We start from the raw sequence: 16303 nt of genomic DNA on the forward strand, positions 1-16303 counted from the left end.
GTCCATGTCCAAGTTGTTTTCATTTAAAGCATTATGTCATGAAGTTTGTTTGTTTGTTTGTTTGTTTGTTTTTAGTTTGTTTTGTTTTGTTGTTTTTGCCATTGTTTATGCATCAATATACATTTTGTGGGATGTTTTACAAGATTTGGTGAGGATAATATAATTTGTTAATTAAGCTAAATGTTTGCGAGTGTGGAATCACCATTTGTACTACGCTGAGGGCAGTCGCCTTTGTTTTGATTGTGACCACTGATTGAATACTGCAGGATATATTGGTGAGGCCTATATGCCTACAGTAGGAGAGTAAACAAGCACTCCAACAAAGTGGAATGGACCACTCAGTATAGGTGACAATAGGCATGGCTTTGTAATCAGTGTCTTATGGCGTAGTTTGAATGTCCCAAACAAAGTCATCCATACATAGAAAGAATGGTGAGATGACATAAACATGAGCTATAACACTTCATTCACAAAAGCATCATTCCACCACAGCTATTTGGGTCAGTCACTTGACTGCCATTGTCCCCTAGCTATACAATGCTGGGCAAAGCGTGCCATACTTAACTGAGCGCTTTGCATGCTGTTATTGCAGAAAGTAAACCCAAGTGGAGAAATGGAAGGCAAGTTAACAACAATAGAGCACACTTCAGTGGGCCTGTTATTACATTGGTTCAATTCAGAGAGGTGTAGATAATGCACCAATCTACAGTATGGTTGTAACTATCGATCATATGATGTACAATGAAGCACCTGAAACGCACTTACTAATCATCATCAGATTTAATCAGCAGATATTAATCTAAAACCAGATTAAGATCAGATGTAATGTGTACAAAAAACAGGAACCAACGACTAATTATTAAGCATTTATTGTCAACAATTAATTTCCAAAATGCAGATAAACTGTTTGACAATGCATTAATAATAGATATGGAAAACTGTTTACTGGAAACTATTATCCAACAGTGTTTGAGAGAAATTCTGTTTTAACACTGCTTTTCAAATTAACTTAATTTTATTTGCATTACCTATCCATGTCATGTTCAATTTACTGTAAACAAAGCAGTCTTTTGAAGTCTACTACATATGTACAGATACACAAATTCAGATTCCATGACAAAATAGTGTAATATGTAATATTAAATATAATAATATTTACCATCTACATTTTCAAAAAGTAGGCAATTTAATCACAGTATTTCCAAAGGAATCTTCATGATTAGTTCCATCATATCATGTCCTCTGTTAATCTTTTTCTATGCAAGAGCAATGTACCCTCTGTCAACTCAGTCTAACTCAGTGAAGCAGATCAGTCCTCAGCTTGAGATGTCCTGCAGGTATTAGTTTGTTGGTAATTGCTAAAACCGCACAGCACAGCACCTGCAAATGATGAACAAAACACAATGAGGGCTTGTGCAAAAGTCTTTCTGACAGTTCTTAGTGCTGTAGATTTCAAAGATTTTCATCAGAATTTTAAAGAATTAAAAAAGGATAAGAAAGTGTTATATCATAATAACAAAAGTCAACAACACCCATACTTTACTGTGGTGGCCATGCCCATAGCCATAACACCTTGAGTTCTGACAGAGCTGATCTACTAAGGGGCTCTCACTTAATAACACACTATTTCACCACAGTTATATATACATTCCATAATAAATAATCCATGTACCTGTATCTGCGTGGACAACCATGGTGTCCAACGATATACTCTTGGGCATAACAGAACCGTCTGCAGAGTCCTCTATAACCACACGTCCAATATTGCATCTCTGCATCATCAGCTGTTAGATAACAGTAAAACGATCAAGTAATAAGTAACAGAGAAATAAACAGTTCAACACACTATTTCTATATTCTTCATTTAGATATGGCTGATGACTATAATGCTTTTGCATCAAATGCTCCCTTCAGATTCAAATACAAAAGATATTGGGCAAAATACATTACATATCCATATATTAAGGTGTTGATAATCATTTGATAATGTAACCTATGTCAGGTTGTCAAAACTTAAGGTTATAATTTACCATTACCATAAATTGCAACAACCTATGTAATGGTAAAATAACAATTCAAGAGCTTTTTATAAACCATTTGCAATACTCTGTTCCATTTCTCCAAATGCACACTAACAAGCTTACCAGTATGCCTACAGTATAATCACATTTACACATCATGTAATGCAGACCTGCACCACCATAACAAAGCAAAAGTATCCACTGCTTACCCTCAACACCTGAGAGCATCAGGAGAAGTACCAGGACAACCAAGCCCAATCCCTTCATGTTTTGGCGCCACTAAGTTCTCAGACAGTGCAGTTGCCAGGGCTGATCCTGCATTTATACAGTATTTCACCCAAGGGGGAGGAGTCGATGGGCACTGTCCAAATCACAATCGCGGAGTATTATTCAATGAGAGGTGTCTCTTGGGGTAAAAGTGGGTACTATTTCCTTACTTGACATAGCAGCTGCAGATTCTTGGAAATGTAGGGCCGTTTTGGTTCATATGTGATCCCATTTAGAGGGAAATATTCATGATCTGAAGCTCTAAACAACATTTTATTTTTGTAACCTGTTCTATAGTATGATTATACTGAACCCAGAATAGATGTAAAATGAATCCTGCAGTCTAAAATTAACAAAGAAATGTTGGTCAAAATCAACATGTTGTGAAGAAAATGTGGGAGACAGTTATCTGTTTACTTCCTTATGCAATGTACATGTACTTACATAAACCTGTATGTCTGGACAGCTGCAGCATAGTCCAGCAAAGTGAGTCAGAAGAAGAATGAGCAAAACCCTCACTATAAACGACTCCCCCAAAAGAATGAGGCCTCCAAGTCTGATCACACAATTTAAGGTGAAGTACACTCTATTTAATAAATAAACAACATATCCAGCTATCTGGCTTTTCCACTGTGTTTCAGTGCTGCTCTTTCAGTACACTGCTCTGGCCACGTCTAAATATGGCGGTAGTTTATGTGATACTGCTGATGCTGTCAAACTGCAATCAAACTGTACAAAACACACTGCTCTGACGCAGGGGCTATTGTTAACTGGACAACAATAGTAGCCATGTAGCCCACAATCACATGTACATGTATACTACGCCCTCTAGTGCTGTTGGGTAAAACAGACAACACTATTAGTGGGGGGTTTTAAAGGTTTTACTTATGATTGGCCCTCCATCACAGTTTGTGAGTGAGTGATGAAAAGTATATGCCCTCAGAACTCCCAATCTTACTACTTGACTACTTCTCTTCATTGATTTCCATTTATTAGGTCTAAATGCCATTTGTTTATCTGCCATTTGATAAACAGTATACAAACTCAGACATTACTAATTACCATTTAATCATTGGTATTAAAAATATATATATATTTGTTTTTATTATTCCTTCTTCTAGCATTGTGACTGCCAATAGCCCCGGTCCTAGCATAGATTACTTTTTCTTATGATGACTGATGGATATAGTGATAGTGATGATTCACTTACTTAGACAAATGTATTTGTTGTAAGTCGCTTTGGATAAAATAAATGCCATAAATGTAATGTAAAAATGTAAAATGTATTACTAATAGGTCTACAACTCATACATTTAAACTGATATTCATTTGTCTTCCAAAGGTAATTCCAAAACCATAAGGACATTATATCATCATTGTTCATCTGTTGAATATTCAAAAAGTAAAAGAATGAAGATTATCCCTGAAAGTGTAGCTGTCTTGAACCCAAGCTGTTGAAATTCAAAATGTGACCACAGAATCATAATCATAATCAACACTGTCATACAATCCAACATTATTGAAGCTAATGTATTGTAGTGCTCATAATAAACACTGGGAATACTAGGAATACTGGGAATTGGCCTGGGGTAATAACCATGGGCTTAAACTGAATATGGTGGAAACCTAATTCTAATGCATATAATGGATGAGTAGATACTTCGTGTGCAAGTCCTTCTGTTTTCTCGTTCTTCCTGCCATTCTTCCCCCCCCCCCACCCCCCCCCCCCCCCCCTCCCACCACCACCACCACCACCACCACCTTCAGTATCACCTGTACAGGAAGTACTGGCGCCGCTTCGCCCTCTTGTCACTTCAATCTGCCTAGAAACGATTTGTTTAATCAGTTACGCTAAGTGAGCATTGCGATTAATTCGCTTTCGGCACATTTGATAGAATACAGAATTTGTCTTGTAAATTCATATCCCATTCGACGGGAGTACTTTGGTCACAGCTTACCTGCGAGACACCTGTCGCCGTCACCATCCTATTGAAGACAATGGGCCACCATAAAGACTAACAGAAGTTGATCGAAACTGGTGAAACAACAGTAAAGTGGACACTACAATTTAGTTTGGGGTCGATTGTCAACACTGCTCTGCCATGGATGTGTTGGATTCTGGATTGAAGTTCAACCCAAAATCGCAGGTATTTTTCTTATCGCAATGCTTTACTGTAGGCTATGCATAGTCTAAAAGCCTACGTGATCACTATGACACAAACATGTTTTTCTTTTGATGTTGCTCTCATTTTCAATGAATCCCAAATGATGTATTTATATGCATAAATGCAAAATACTCAAACTACCAACATATTTCGCCTACATGGGTCTGGTCAGACCCCAATACTTAACATATTAAAAAAGCCACAGTCTTTCAAAAGATAGGCTAATACTTTTTCTTTTATAATAATTTATAACAACAGAATTGGTTTTTTTTGTTTTTGTTTACAATGTACACACTTTAAAGGGGCAATCTGGGATTCAAAAAACAATAAAGCATCACCTGAGGGATGCAGCTGGAGAAATTTAACCTCTCTCGAGCTATGGATGTAAAAACTGACCATCTATGAGATCAAAATGATTGTTTTGAAGCTAGTGTTTGTTTACAATTACATTGTTTACAAACAACAGAGTAAAACAAGCCTATATTTTGGGTTCTGATGGGGTAAGATAGTTGAACTAAGCCAATGAGGGATTTCTAAGTTATATTCTTCAAGAATCAATGGCTGTATATTATTAATTTCAAAGTAAAAAAAAAAAAAAAAGTATATATCAATACCAGATTGCATCTTTAATAGTTTATGAGATAAAATCAATGTTGGCGAAAGGGGCCCAAAATGTTGTCCATGATTTCACATGCCCAAAATCTTTAAAATCACTTTAAAACTATGTTTATGACACAAGCAGTGCCATAACAAGTTCTACATGCCAAATGTAATGTTAGTCAATACATTTTTTTCACCATAGGCTGAATTGAGAAAATTATAGCTTTCTTGTCCTGACCCCACAATATTTGTAATTTTCTGATGACCAAATTAACGCTTGACGCCAAATAAAAGTTTTTTTTTTTTTTTACAGAGTCAGGAAACATTGGAAGCATAGAAATATAGAATTTTGTTTACACCCTAAAAGTACCATCTGAGGATTTTAACATAATATCAAAACATTAATTCAAAAGCTTCTCACTGATACTCACTGCACTGTGTACTACTGTGCTGTGACTGATAAGGTAAAAGTAAATCAAAACAAGTAACAAGTATTTGTTTTACAACACTGCAATGAATGTAACATTAGTAATCTAACCTGTTTCTGAGGTTACACAATTGAACTGTTGTGGTTCCTGATTGGTCTGTCTGTTGAACTTGTCCAGTATGTCTGGGATGTCAGATGTGTATGTCATTGCTGCTATCATTACTGTTATCATTTGCCATCACTTTTTTTCCAACTTCCCATGGTTTTTCTTTTGCTGCAGGCTCACATTTAGAGACAGAAAATATTTTGAAATGTTACCATTTTGAATGCTATGCTTATCTTTCCACACCAAGAAAATGTAATAGAGTAGATTTAATTTATAGTAATCCACTACAACACAAATCCACAACTGCAAATGACACCATCTATCCAGCCATTACCTATAGCTGTTTCTTCTCTCTTATGTAACAAGCATTCCTCTCAGTGTCATAATAGCACTGAGTCATAGATAAACATTAGAAAAGAGAAACTTGCTCCTGCTCCTCCCTTTACAATGGAATCCTGCTCCTCCCTTTACAACAAAATGCCATGTTCAAGTTGATTTCAAAGAGGGTTTGGTTCTTTCAGGACTAGCCTGTAATAGATGGATTCAAGATGGGTGTGGATTTTCTGAACATTGACTGTTGAAGGAGGCAGGATCCGACTTGCACTGGTTGAAATCCAGTTTTCAGTTTTCAGAATCAGAATTCTTTTATTTGGCCAAGTATATTTGCACATACAGGAAATTTACTTGGTGAGGTTGGTGCATTGACATAAAAACAAATAGCAAATATTGACAAGAAATGTACAAAATAGCAAAGTATTAACAAAATAGCAATAACAAATTTACAAAAAAGAGCAGCAGAACAATAAATCTTGTAGGCTGTGTGAGACTAAATGGCAATGAGGCTAGAGGCTGTGAAATGGTTGTGGGGCATGTACACTATAAATTAGAAGATGTGTGATACCATGAGCACTGTCAGTGCTGATATGGGAGTTTTTTTTCTGCCATTAAACTGGTTCAACCAAATACTTGCTGCAGCGCAACTCTTTTGACAGCTTAAAACCACACCCAAAAACAGATGACTGTGTTTAGTTTGACAAGTTAGTTTGACAATACAAGACACATACATTATTTAATATTCACATTCATCAATTGATGTGTTTAATTAAACAATAACACACAGTTTCAGAGAAATATGTGATCTGATTGGCTAAAACCACAACTTTTAAGGACAGCCATTCCTCTCCCTATCTTTCCCGTTCAAATGAGTAAAACATGCAGTTCCTATGGCAGTGGCAGCAGAGGGCACACCTCAGTAAGGAGCATTAAGGACAGTTAACATTGAAGTAATACAGCTAAAAAGCTAAAGATCTCCCAAATGTACTTAAAAACGGTGTGCCTTGCCCAATCTTTAATTGTCTTAAATTATCTGTCCACTGATAATGAAATATAGACAATGCCATAATCACAGAGGTTTGTCTCTAAGACTACACTTTTGATTGTAAAACCTGCTAGCACTGGTTTTAAAACCTGCTAGCACTATGCTAATTGAGGCAGATAGCACAGCTTTTAGACCAATTTCTGATTGGAAATAAGTCAGATTGTCTTTTAATATCTAAAATCATTTTCTAAAGCCATTTTTTGGAAAATCTCCATTGGAGCCCATGTATTTTCCGTTACTCCCCAACAATTCCAAACCATTTTATTTGGTGTCAAGTGTTAATTTGGTGATCAGAAAATTACAAATTTTATCGGTTCAGGCAAAGAGAGGTACTGCTGGTACAAAATATGATGTTTTGCGGGAGTGGGTGTTCTCCTGTGCATACATTCTATCTACTGGAAAAAAATGGAGATGAAACAGACTAGACAATAGAGCATGTTAAGATACAATGAAACAGAGCCCATGCGTCAAAGGTTTTCTTGTGCAGTTGTGAGTGTCTACCTTTAAATCAGCCTATCTTCTGTGTCAATCAAAGTTGCCAGATCTAACTATGGGATAACAATATAAATGTTTTCTCTCGCCTTCAGGACAATGACTGGGACACAGACACCCAGTTCCTGCCAGCATCAGACTCCAAGAAGCTGGAGAAAAAGAAAGTTAGTAAGAAGCTTGGTTTTGGGATTGGCCTTGTGGTTTTGGCAGCAGTCATTGCTCTCACGACAGGACTGCTAGTTTGGCATTTTCACTGTGAGTACTGGTCCACCCCCTCTGTTCCAAGTATCACTGAACCTTATATACATACATACATACATACATACATACATACATACATACATACAGTTTTTGTTATTTTAGCTGTTTACAGTTATATAATGTCTATGGCCTTAAAGTGCAGACTCTCAGCTTTAATTTGAGGGTATTCACATCCAAATTGGAGGAAGGGTTTAGGAATTACAGCTCTTTTATATGTAGCCCCCTCTTTTTCAAGGGACCAAAAGTAATTGGACAATTGACTCAAAAGCTGTTTCATGGACATGTGTGGGCTATTCCTTTATTATTTCTTTATCCATTAAGCAGGTAAAAGGTCTGAGTTGATTCCAAGTGTGACATTTGCATTTGGAAGCTGTTGCTGTGAACGCACAACATGCGGTCAAAGGAGCTCTCAATGCAAGTGAAACAGGCCATCCTTAGGTTGCCAAAACAAAAACAATCCATCAGAGAGATAGCGGCAACATTAGGAGTGGCCAAATCAACAGTTTGGTACATTCGGAGAAAAAAAGAACGCACTGGTGAGCTCGGCAACACAAAAAGGCCTTGACGTCCATGGAAGACAACAATGGTGGATGATCGCAGGATCCTTCACATGGTAAAGAAAAACCCCTTCACAACATCCAGCCAAGTGAAGAACACTCTCCAGGAAGTAGGCATATCATTATCCAAGTCTACCATAAAGAGAAGACTTCACAAGAGCAAATATAGAGGGTTCACCACAAGGTGCAAACCATTCATAAGCCTCAAGAATAGAAAGGCCAGATTAGACTTTGCCAAAAAACATCTAAAAAAGCCAGCTCTGTTCTGGAACAGCATTCTTTGGACAGATGAAACTAAGATCAACCTGTACCAGAATGAAGGGAAGAAAAAAGTATGGAGAAGGCTTGGAACTGCTCATGATCTGAAGCATACCACATCATCTATAAAACATGGTGGAGGCAGTATGATGGCATGGGCATGCATGGCTTCCAATGGCACTGGGTCACTAGTGTTTATTGATGATGTGACAGAAGACAGAAGCAGCCGGATGAATTCTGAAGTGTTTAGGGATATACTGTCTGCTCAGCTTCAGCCAAATTCAGCAAAGTTGATTGGACGCCGCTTCACAGTACTGATGGACAATGACCCAAAACATACTGCGAGAGTTTTTTAAGGCAAAGAAATTGAATATTCTGCAATGGCCGAGTCAATCACCTGATCTCACCCCGATCGAGCATGCATTTCACTTGCTGAAGACAAAACTAAAGGCAGAAAGACCCACGAACAAACAACAACTGAAGACAGCTGCAGTAAAGGCCTGGCAAAGCATCACAAAGGAGGAAATCCAGCATTTGGTGATGTCCATGGGTTCCAGACTTCAGGCAGTCATTGCCTGCAAAGGATTCTCGACAAAGTATTAAAAATTAACATTTTATTTATAATTATGTTAATTTGTCCAATTACATTTGAGCCCCTGAAAATGGGGGACTGTGTATAAAAATGATTGCAATTCCTAAACGTTTCATACGACATTTTTGTTCAACCCCTTGAATTAAAGCTGAAAGTCTGCCCTTCAATTGCATCTCGATTGTTTTATATCAAATCCATTGTGGTGGAGTACAGAGTCAAAATTATGAAAATTGTGTCACTGTCCAAATATTGCCGGACCTAACTGTACATACATACATACATATACTGTATATTATACACAGTCACTCGAGTGCTCACTCCCCTTTCTCCTCATGTTGCAGTGCGTAGAGATGTGAGGGTGAGAAAGATGTACATCGGCTCAATGAGTATCACCAACCAAAAATTTATAAACGCTTATGAGAATCCCAACAGCAAAGAGTTCAGAAATCTGGCCATGCAAGTGACCAAACAGGTAAGACAGAGTGATCATCATCTTTATGAATCCAGTACACTACAGCCACAAGTTGTCACTAGTTGACAATTTCTTAGATAAAGGATTAGTAGAGTCTGTGACTGTTTTTACCATATCCTCCTCTATTCACATCTGGTTCTGGAGGCCACAGTATTAAGTGTTGTTGCATTGTCTTTCAGCTGAAAACGATCTACTTTAAAATGACAACACTGTCTAAGTATTTTGAGGAATCCACAGTGCAAGCCTTCAGGTATTTTCCCCCTTTATAATATCTTCCTTCTTCTTCTTCACTTTGACATTTGCAGAGATCGTTGTAGATGTTTACATTATCAAGCAATTATGACAAGTCTCTGTTTTATTCTAGTCTGAATGTATGCACGTTGTGTCTGTCCATTGCAGTGAAGGCAGTGGGGGAAGTGAGGACAGTGTGGTGGCCTATTACATGTCTGAGTTTAACGTGCCAATACGTCTAGAGTCTACAGTGGATGAAGCTATTGGCTCTATGGATCCGATGGTGGGTCAGCAGGGGCGAATGGCCGCCAGGTCGAGCACTCCTCTTCATATCAACAATGTGATGTCTGGAGGTACAGTATACGGCTAACTCTATTCTGGGATTTGGAATGTGACATGGTACTGTATTGTACCTACCTACTATACTCTCTATTACATTTTGTTTACAGTTTCTATTTCTCGGGTCAAAGACAATTATGCTTAAGTTTAAGTCAGACTCACAGGATTAGTGTAACTCCTGCTGTAAATGCAGGAATCCAATAGTGCATTATAGCTATATATGGGACATACTGTACAAGGCTGATCAAACCAGACTCATGCTTTTCTCTGTGCTACTTTCTCATACTGTATGTGTCTCAATTTCAGCTCTAGATGCACGTATGACAAAGACAACATTCAAAGGTGAGAACCATCATAATTCGGTTTCTGCTTTATCTTTGGATGTCTCAGGTCCATCCAAGTGTATTTGGCTAACCTTTTTTATCTGTTTATCTGTTTTATCTTTTTTATCTGTCTGTATGTCCATCTGTCAGCCCGCTATTCATATTCCAATCACACCCGCAATGGTCATACGGACACAATACAGTCACCTGGCTTTCCTGATTCTCCATACCCTCCAAGCACATACATGGAGTGGAGACTGCGGGCTGACCCAGGCTACAGGGTTAAACTGGACTTTGACACCTTGAACCTGGAGGAGGATTGTGAGAATGACTTCATTAAAGTGTATGATTCCCTGGTACCCATTGAGAAGCGTGTCATGGCAGAGTAAGTAATACTCCCCTTGGACATTTTCTCAGTACTTACAATACATCAAATCATAGTAGTTAAGTGAATATAGCAAGCATAATCAAAATGTTTCCAAGGAAAATGTCCTCATAGATGCTTGCCTCATATGAGTTCAAGTGCAGTTGTTTGTATCAGTGAAAACCTATTTCTCTCTCTGTTCAGGAAATGTGGATATTACATTCCAAATGAGCCCCTGTCTTTCATTTCCTCTGGAAACGTGATGTTGTTAACGCTGGTCACCAATGAGCAGAATAACTTCCCTGGGTTCAGGGCTGGTTATTCTCAGATTCCTCTCAGGAGCCAAGGTACAAAAGACTACTGTAGACTGTAGGCGTGGTAGTGCATATCATGCCGTGTCCCCAGTGGCTATGATAACCAATATCTGATTATTGTATTGTGTAGATTGTGGCGGTAAATTATCCGGACTACATGGAACCTTCACATCTCCAAGCTTTCCCTCCCATTACCCACCTCTTACCACGTGTGTCTGGGACATTGAGGTAAACATATTTCATTTCACTACATTTCTACACTCCATCCCAACACATGCAGTATGTCCCTTGCCTTTTTTGAGTAGTGATTTGAAGATCTATTTTATTAAGCTCCAAGCCTGTTATCTTTCAGGTCCCAAAAGGGAAGTTTGTCAAGGTACAGTTCAACAAGTTGTCAATGTCTGAGCCTGGACAGAACAACAATATGTGTCCTAAGGACTATGTAGAGGTTAACAACAACAAGTGAGTCTTCATATGATACTCTTACTGTAGTAATCCTAAAAGTGCAAGAATACTTACTTGATAGTTATTAGATTAACTGATTAAATTTATGAAGCTCTTAGTGATTGATTGATTGATACTATTGTTATGAAATAGCACCTAATTGTCAGTGATTGTATTGCAATATGTCATATATTTTAATGCAAATGAAATACTGTACCATTCTGATGTTATGTGATGTTTTGTGCAATTTGAAATCATTCTTGGTTTGCAAATGTCCCCTTCTGATTATCCTGTAATCTTTTGCCCTTCTGTGTTGCAGGATATGTGGAGACAAGTCCTACGGCACTGTGGTCACCAGCAAAGCCAACAAGATTGTGGTGAAATTCAACTCTGACATGTCTTATGTGGATCAAGGTTTCTCTGCTGAATTTGAAGCCTTTGTGCCAACTGATCGTAAGACTAGAATGCTCTTGTAAATCAATAGTACCAAAAACAAATATCTACAGAATAGACTCTATAACCCATTTACTTTTTATTTTTCAAAAGCTTGCCCAGGGAAGTACCAGTGTACCAACATGCGCTGTGTACCCAATGATCTGAAATGTGATGGATGGAACGATTGTGGAGACAGCAGCGATGAGAACAACTGTAGTGAGTACAGGCCTACCTGAAAGTTCTATCAAGTCTATTCTTCTTGAGTGATTCAGTCTAAATGTGCTTATGATTTATAGAGTCAGCTTTGTAATCCAAAAGGCAATATGTCAATGTAAGAGCACATTCAGAATGTTTTGAATGAACATGTCATCTTAGTTGATGTTTTGTCTCTGTGCAGAGTGTGGAGAGTCTCAGCTCAGATGTAAAAATGGTCTGTGTAAACCCAAATTCTGGCAGTGTGATGGTGTCAATGACTGTGGGGACAGCACAGATGAGGAACATTGTGGTAAGGCAACACAACACATCAGTGGGGTGATGGGCTGACACTTCAGATTATATTATCATTGTTACCACTGTGTTTTTAAATGTTAACCTCTCTGTAGGCGGTTGTAAACCAGGAGAATTTGCCTGCCGAAATGGTCGTTGTATCTCAGAGCAGCTGAAGTGTAATGGACAATTAGACTGTACTGATGGCTCCGATGAATCAGAGTGTGAGAAATGTAAGTCTTTTTCTAACTTGTAAGTTGTTTTCTTAGATTAATTAAAGTCGAATACAATAAGGAAATGTTTACTTTGAAACACATACAGTACATCTGGGGAGAACACTATGATGATACTTTGTATTTAACAAGATTTCCACTCATTGTGTGCTTGGTGTATTATTTTATCAGAATATTCACAGTATTCATGGTTGTGTGACTAACCCCTTACCTCTCCGATATCCAGCTATAGTTCTGCAATGCTCAGAGCATACATACAAGTGTAAGAATGGCAAGTGCATCACAAGGCTGAACCCACAGTGCGATGGGGAAGAGGACTGTGAGGATGGCTCAGACGAGGCAGATTGTCGTAAGCATAATCTTTATTATTACCCTGCTGATCTTTTTTTTCATTCTAACCTTGAATTCAGTAATATGCAAATAATAATGTGTGTGTGTGTGTGTGTGTGTGTGTGTGTGTGTGTGTGTGTGTGTGTGTGTGTGTGTGTGTGTGTGTGTGTGTGTGTGTGTGTGTGCAGAGTGTGGAGTACGGCCCTACAGAAGCTCCCGTATTGTGGGTGGACAGATCTCCAAGGAGGGAGAGTGGCCCTGGCAAGTAAGCCTTCATATCCGAGGGTCTGGCCATGTGTGTGGAGCCTCAGTCATCAACAATCGCTGGCTGGTCACTGCTGCCCACTGCGTCCAGGATGATCACAAAGTCAAGTATGTTGACATAATGTTGCTCTTTCACCCTTGCTACATTTGACACACCATTCCCCATTTTAGCCATGTTCTCTGCTAGTTATACTCACTAATCACTGCTCTAAGTACTATTCATGTAGTCTCTTCTGTTTTTTGTGCAGCTTTGATGGATTTGTGGTCTGTGTGACAATTGAGGATCATGACCTATGAGTGTATTAAAACAGGTACTCTCGAGCTGACCAATGGGAGGCTTACCTTGGGCTTCACGTTCAGAGCCAGTCAAACCAGTTGACAGTGAAGAGGAACCTAAAACAGATCATCCCTCATCCTGACTACGATACCGCCAACTATGACAATGACATAGCACTCATGGAATTAGATAGTCCTGTCACCCTCAACCAGAATATCTGGCCTATTTGCCTGCCCTCTGCCACACATGACTTCTCTGCTGGCAAGGTTGTGTGGATCACTGGCTGGGGGGCCACCAGAGAGGGAGGTGAGTTTAATAAGATGTTTGGCTTTAGCATTTTCCCTCACATGGTTCTGTAGTAACACACTTGACAGTGTTACCATCTGACTGCTGTTGATCCTGAGTGTTGTTTAATGTGCCCAGGTAGTGTAGCATCAATCTTGCAGAAGGCAGAGGTTCGCATCATTAACGATACAGTGTGCAATAGCCTCATGGATGGACAGATCACTCCCCGCATGTTATGTGCAGGTGTACTGAAAGGAGGAGTGGATGCCTGTCAGGTAAGTTAGAGCCACTACCTTCAATTTCTTGGTACGGTTCTCAACTTTTTAATGCCTGTGCTATATTGTCATGCTGTCTTTCTACTATATCTGCCAGGGAGACTCTGGAGGTCCACTGTCCTCTACAGGTGCCAGTGGACACAACTTCCTGGCTGGAGTGGTGAGCTGGGGTGACGGCTGTGGCCGCAGGAACAAGCCTGGCATCTACACTCGTGTCACCAAATACCGGAGCTGGATAAAGGAGAAGACTGGGGTGTAGCAGACTGGGAACACAGTTGGCTGGATGCATCATGGAGAACATGCTTGAACAACATTCAACCCTCAGGTGTTTGTAAACCTGTGAACATGCAAAATATTAACATGGAAGCTCCTTTTTGTGTTTTGTTCACGTGAGGCTACTTTGTTTATTTGGTTTATATTTATTTTTCAGTTGCACTATACTGCTTATACATAAGCATACTTTTAGTAACTTTTAATATGTGGATATGCAGCCATATTCAATTAAAATTCCTGAGATCATTGTAAAACCAAAAAAAAGACTATCCCAGTATTCCATTTTACTGGCTAGATGAGCTTGATAAAAGTGTTAGAGCACATTTACTGTCAAATGTTTGTAATTTTGACTTCCTTAAAGATCTCATTCAAACCAACCCTGTATGATTAGTTAAAGAGTTAAATCATTTGTATAATGTGCTTATTGGCACATATTTACATTTCCCAGATTCTGATGGGAAAGAGTCTGATTGAAAAGTACTTTAAGTTTTCAATGATAAAGGAACATTCTTCATGGAGCCTACGGTGTTCAGAGAATCTAAAATTACTATTTTATTATATTTGTATGTATTCGTATTATTTTATACTTTTTACTGTTCAGTGGTGTGTCCCAGATATTGTGTCAATTTAACAATCAATGTCAATTTAACAAACAATTGCATTTGTGTGTACAGTATATTATGGTACTTTAAATTCCTGTCTAGGTCTTTAAATCAGTTGTTGCATGTTGCATTGTTTCTGTTGTATCATAAAACCTTGAACAAGTTCATGTTCATGTGACTATGCCCACTTCTTGTGTCCCCCAAGCTTCTTATGTCACATACTGTGGTCAGAACAGAATGGCGAAATACAGAAAACTGAACTGTCATGGCACAGTCAGTGAGTCTACAGTGCAGTTGTTTACCCTGTCTGAACTGTTTGTCTCTATCTAAGCATAAACCTGGAGTGTCCATAAATGCTTATAGATTTTTTATGCTAAAAGTTCTGAACCCCTTTGTCTCCCACCTCTCCTCTCCTCTGTCTCACTATGTGTCTAAGCCATTCTGGTGCTTTCAGTATGTTTTTTTATTATTTAGCTTCGGAAATCTTCATCAGATGTTGATATTCAAATGTGTATATTATGCATAATCATTTTCTATATGTAGGCATAGAGTAGTTTGAAACCTAGTTTGAATATTTTTTATTTTAAGTTTGTATGAGATATATTTTTACATAGTGGTGTAAGAGAGTCAACTTTGCTTAGTTATATGACATAAGAATTCACACATGGGTTGCTCAAACTTTGTGAATCTTTTAATGGATGTCTTTTAATGGATGTCTATTGTGTATTATCAGGTCTTCTCAGGTTGATGAATTGTGATTGTGATCTAAAGAATGAGCTTGGCAGTTCCACAATGTGCCTTAACTGTGTAACCCTCTAACTATGTGTCAATGATATTAAATGAAATTATTTTGTATGGGCAATGTCTGACTTGTATTATTTGCATAGCCTGACATAGACTAACAAAGATAGCGTTAATTATTATGTGTACTAAGCTGTATAGAATATGTTCCCATAAACTTTTATTCAGAGACAGCTACCTGGCCTTTCAATGGCCCTTTCCATATTGGTGTAGAAAACTGTAAACGTCACTGATCCTTAGCCTTAATGTATAACCTGTACCTGATTTGTACAATGAACCACAGACTTCTATTACAATGAATGTTAGGGGCCTGTGGCATTGAGAGGGCCTGCAGCCCAAATCTGTCAAAATCGTTAGACAGAACGGAAGGCTTACTTGACGGAACGGAAATAGTATCGGTACGTCGTTGTTATTATTCCCTCCTTTGGTTA

General features: G+C 38.5%; 2 protein-coding genes across 9 annotated transcripts; one reads left to right on the plus strand and one right to left on the minus strand.

Annotated features, from left to right (window-relative positions):
* Window positions 1-943: 943 nt before the first annotated feature.
* Window positions 944-5651, minus strand: defbl2 (defensin, beta-like 2). 5 transcript variants are annotated; one of them, XM_083665089.1, is made up of 5 exons: window positions 5592-5651; window positions 4247-4323; window positions 2231-2382; window positions 1673-1784; window positions 944-1380 (listed from the first exon to the last, which is right to left on the minus strand). In XM_083665089.1, the coding sequence occupies exons 3-5, from the start codon at window positions 2286-2288 to the stop codon at window positions 1359-1361; spliced, it is 192 nt and encodes a 63-aa protein (XP_083521215.1). In that variant the 5' UTR covers window positions 2289-2382; window positions 4247-4323; window positions 5592-5651; the 3' UTR covers window positions 944-1358. The 5 variants fall into 5 exon arrangements, with proteins under 5 accessions (XP_083521215.1, XP_083521216.1, XP_083521213.1 ...); XM_083665090.1 differs by having other exon boundaries at window positions 5500-5602; XM_083665087.1 differs by lacking the exon at window positions 5592-5651 and adding an exon at window positions 4062-4111 and having other exon boundaries at window positions 4247-4326.
* On the plus strand, window positions 4074-15929 carry st14b (ST14 transmembrane serine protease matriptase b). Of its 4 annotated transcripts, none has more exons than XM_083665083.1 (19): window positions 4074-4435; window positions 7552-7711; window positions 9466-9596; window positions 9776-9846; window positions 9996-10180; window positions 10473-10508; window positions 10640-10874; window positions 11058-11200; window positions 11298-11395; window positions 11520-11629; window positions 11931-12064; window positions 12158-12262; window positions 12444-12551; window positions 12649-12765; window positions 12992-13114; window positions 13284-13467; window positions 13671-13942; window positions 14060-14196; window positions 14294-15929. In XM_083665083.1, the coding sequence occupies exons 1-19, from the start codon at window positions 4391-4393 to the stop codon at window positions 14453-14455; spliced, it is 2556 nt and encodes an 851-aa protein (XP_083521209.1). In that variant the 5' UTR covers window positions 4074-4390; the 3' UTR covers window positions 14456-15929. The 4 variants fall into 4 exon arrangements, with proteins under 4 accessions (XP_083521209.1, XP_083521210.1, XP_083521212.1 ...); XM_083665084.1 differs by having other exon boundaries at window positions 13284-13356; XM_083665086.1 differs by lacking the exons at window positions 14060-14196; window positions 14294-15929 and having other exon boundaries at window positions 13284-13360; window positions 13671-13834.
* The last annotated feature ends 374 nt before the right edge of the window (window positions 15930-16303 follow it).

The sequence above is a fragment of the Argentina silus genome (assembly GCF_951799395.1).
Source record: "Argentina silus genome assembly, chromosome: 2".
In the NCBI taxonomy this organism is placed as follows: Eukaryota; Metazoa; Chordata; class Actinopteri; order Argentiniformes; family Argentinidae; genus Argentina; species Argentina silus.

Bases quoted from the DNA above. Each gene is read 5' to 3' on its own strand.
- defbl2 (XM_083665089.1), bottom strand. From the start codon at position 2,288: ATGAAGGGATTGGGCTTGGTTGTCCTGGTACTTCTCCTGATGCTCTCA. The intron at 1,785-2,230 runs GTAAGCAGTGGA...GTTATCTAACAG, and splicing joins GATGCTCTCAGGTGTTGAGG to CTGATGATGCAGAGATGCAA. The intron at 1,381-1,672 runs GTACATGGATTA...CATCATTTGCAG, and splicing joins GGTTGTCCACGCAGATACAG to GTGCTGTGCTGTGCGGTTTT.
- st14b (XM_083665083.1), top strand. From the start codon at position 4,391: ATGGATGTGTTGGATTCTGGATTGAAGTTCAACCCAAAATCGCAG. The intron at 12,552-12,648 runs GTAAGGCAACAC...ACCTCTCTGTAG, and splicing joins CACAGATGAGGAACATTGTG to GCGGTTGTAAACCAGGAGAA. The intron at 12,766-12,991 runs GTAAGTCTTTTT...TCCGATATCCAG, and splicing joins TGAATCAGAGTGTGAGAAAT to CTATAGTTCTGCAATGCTCA.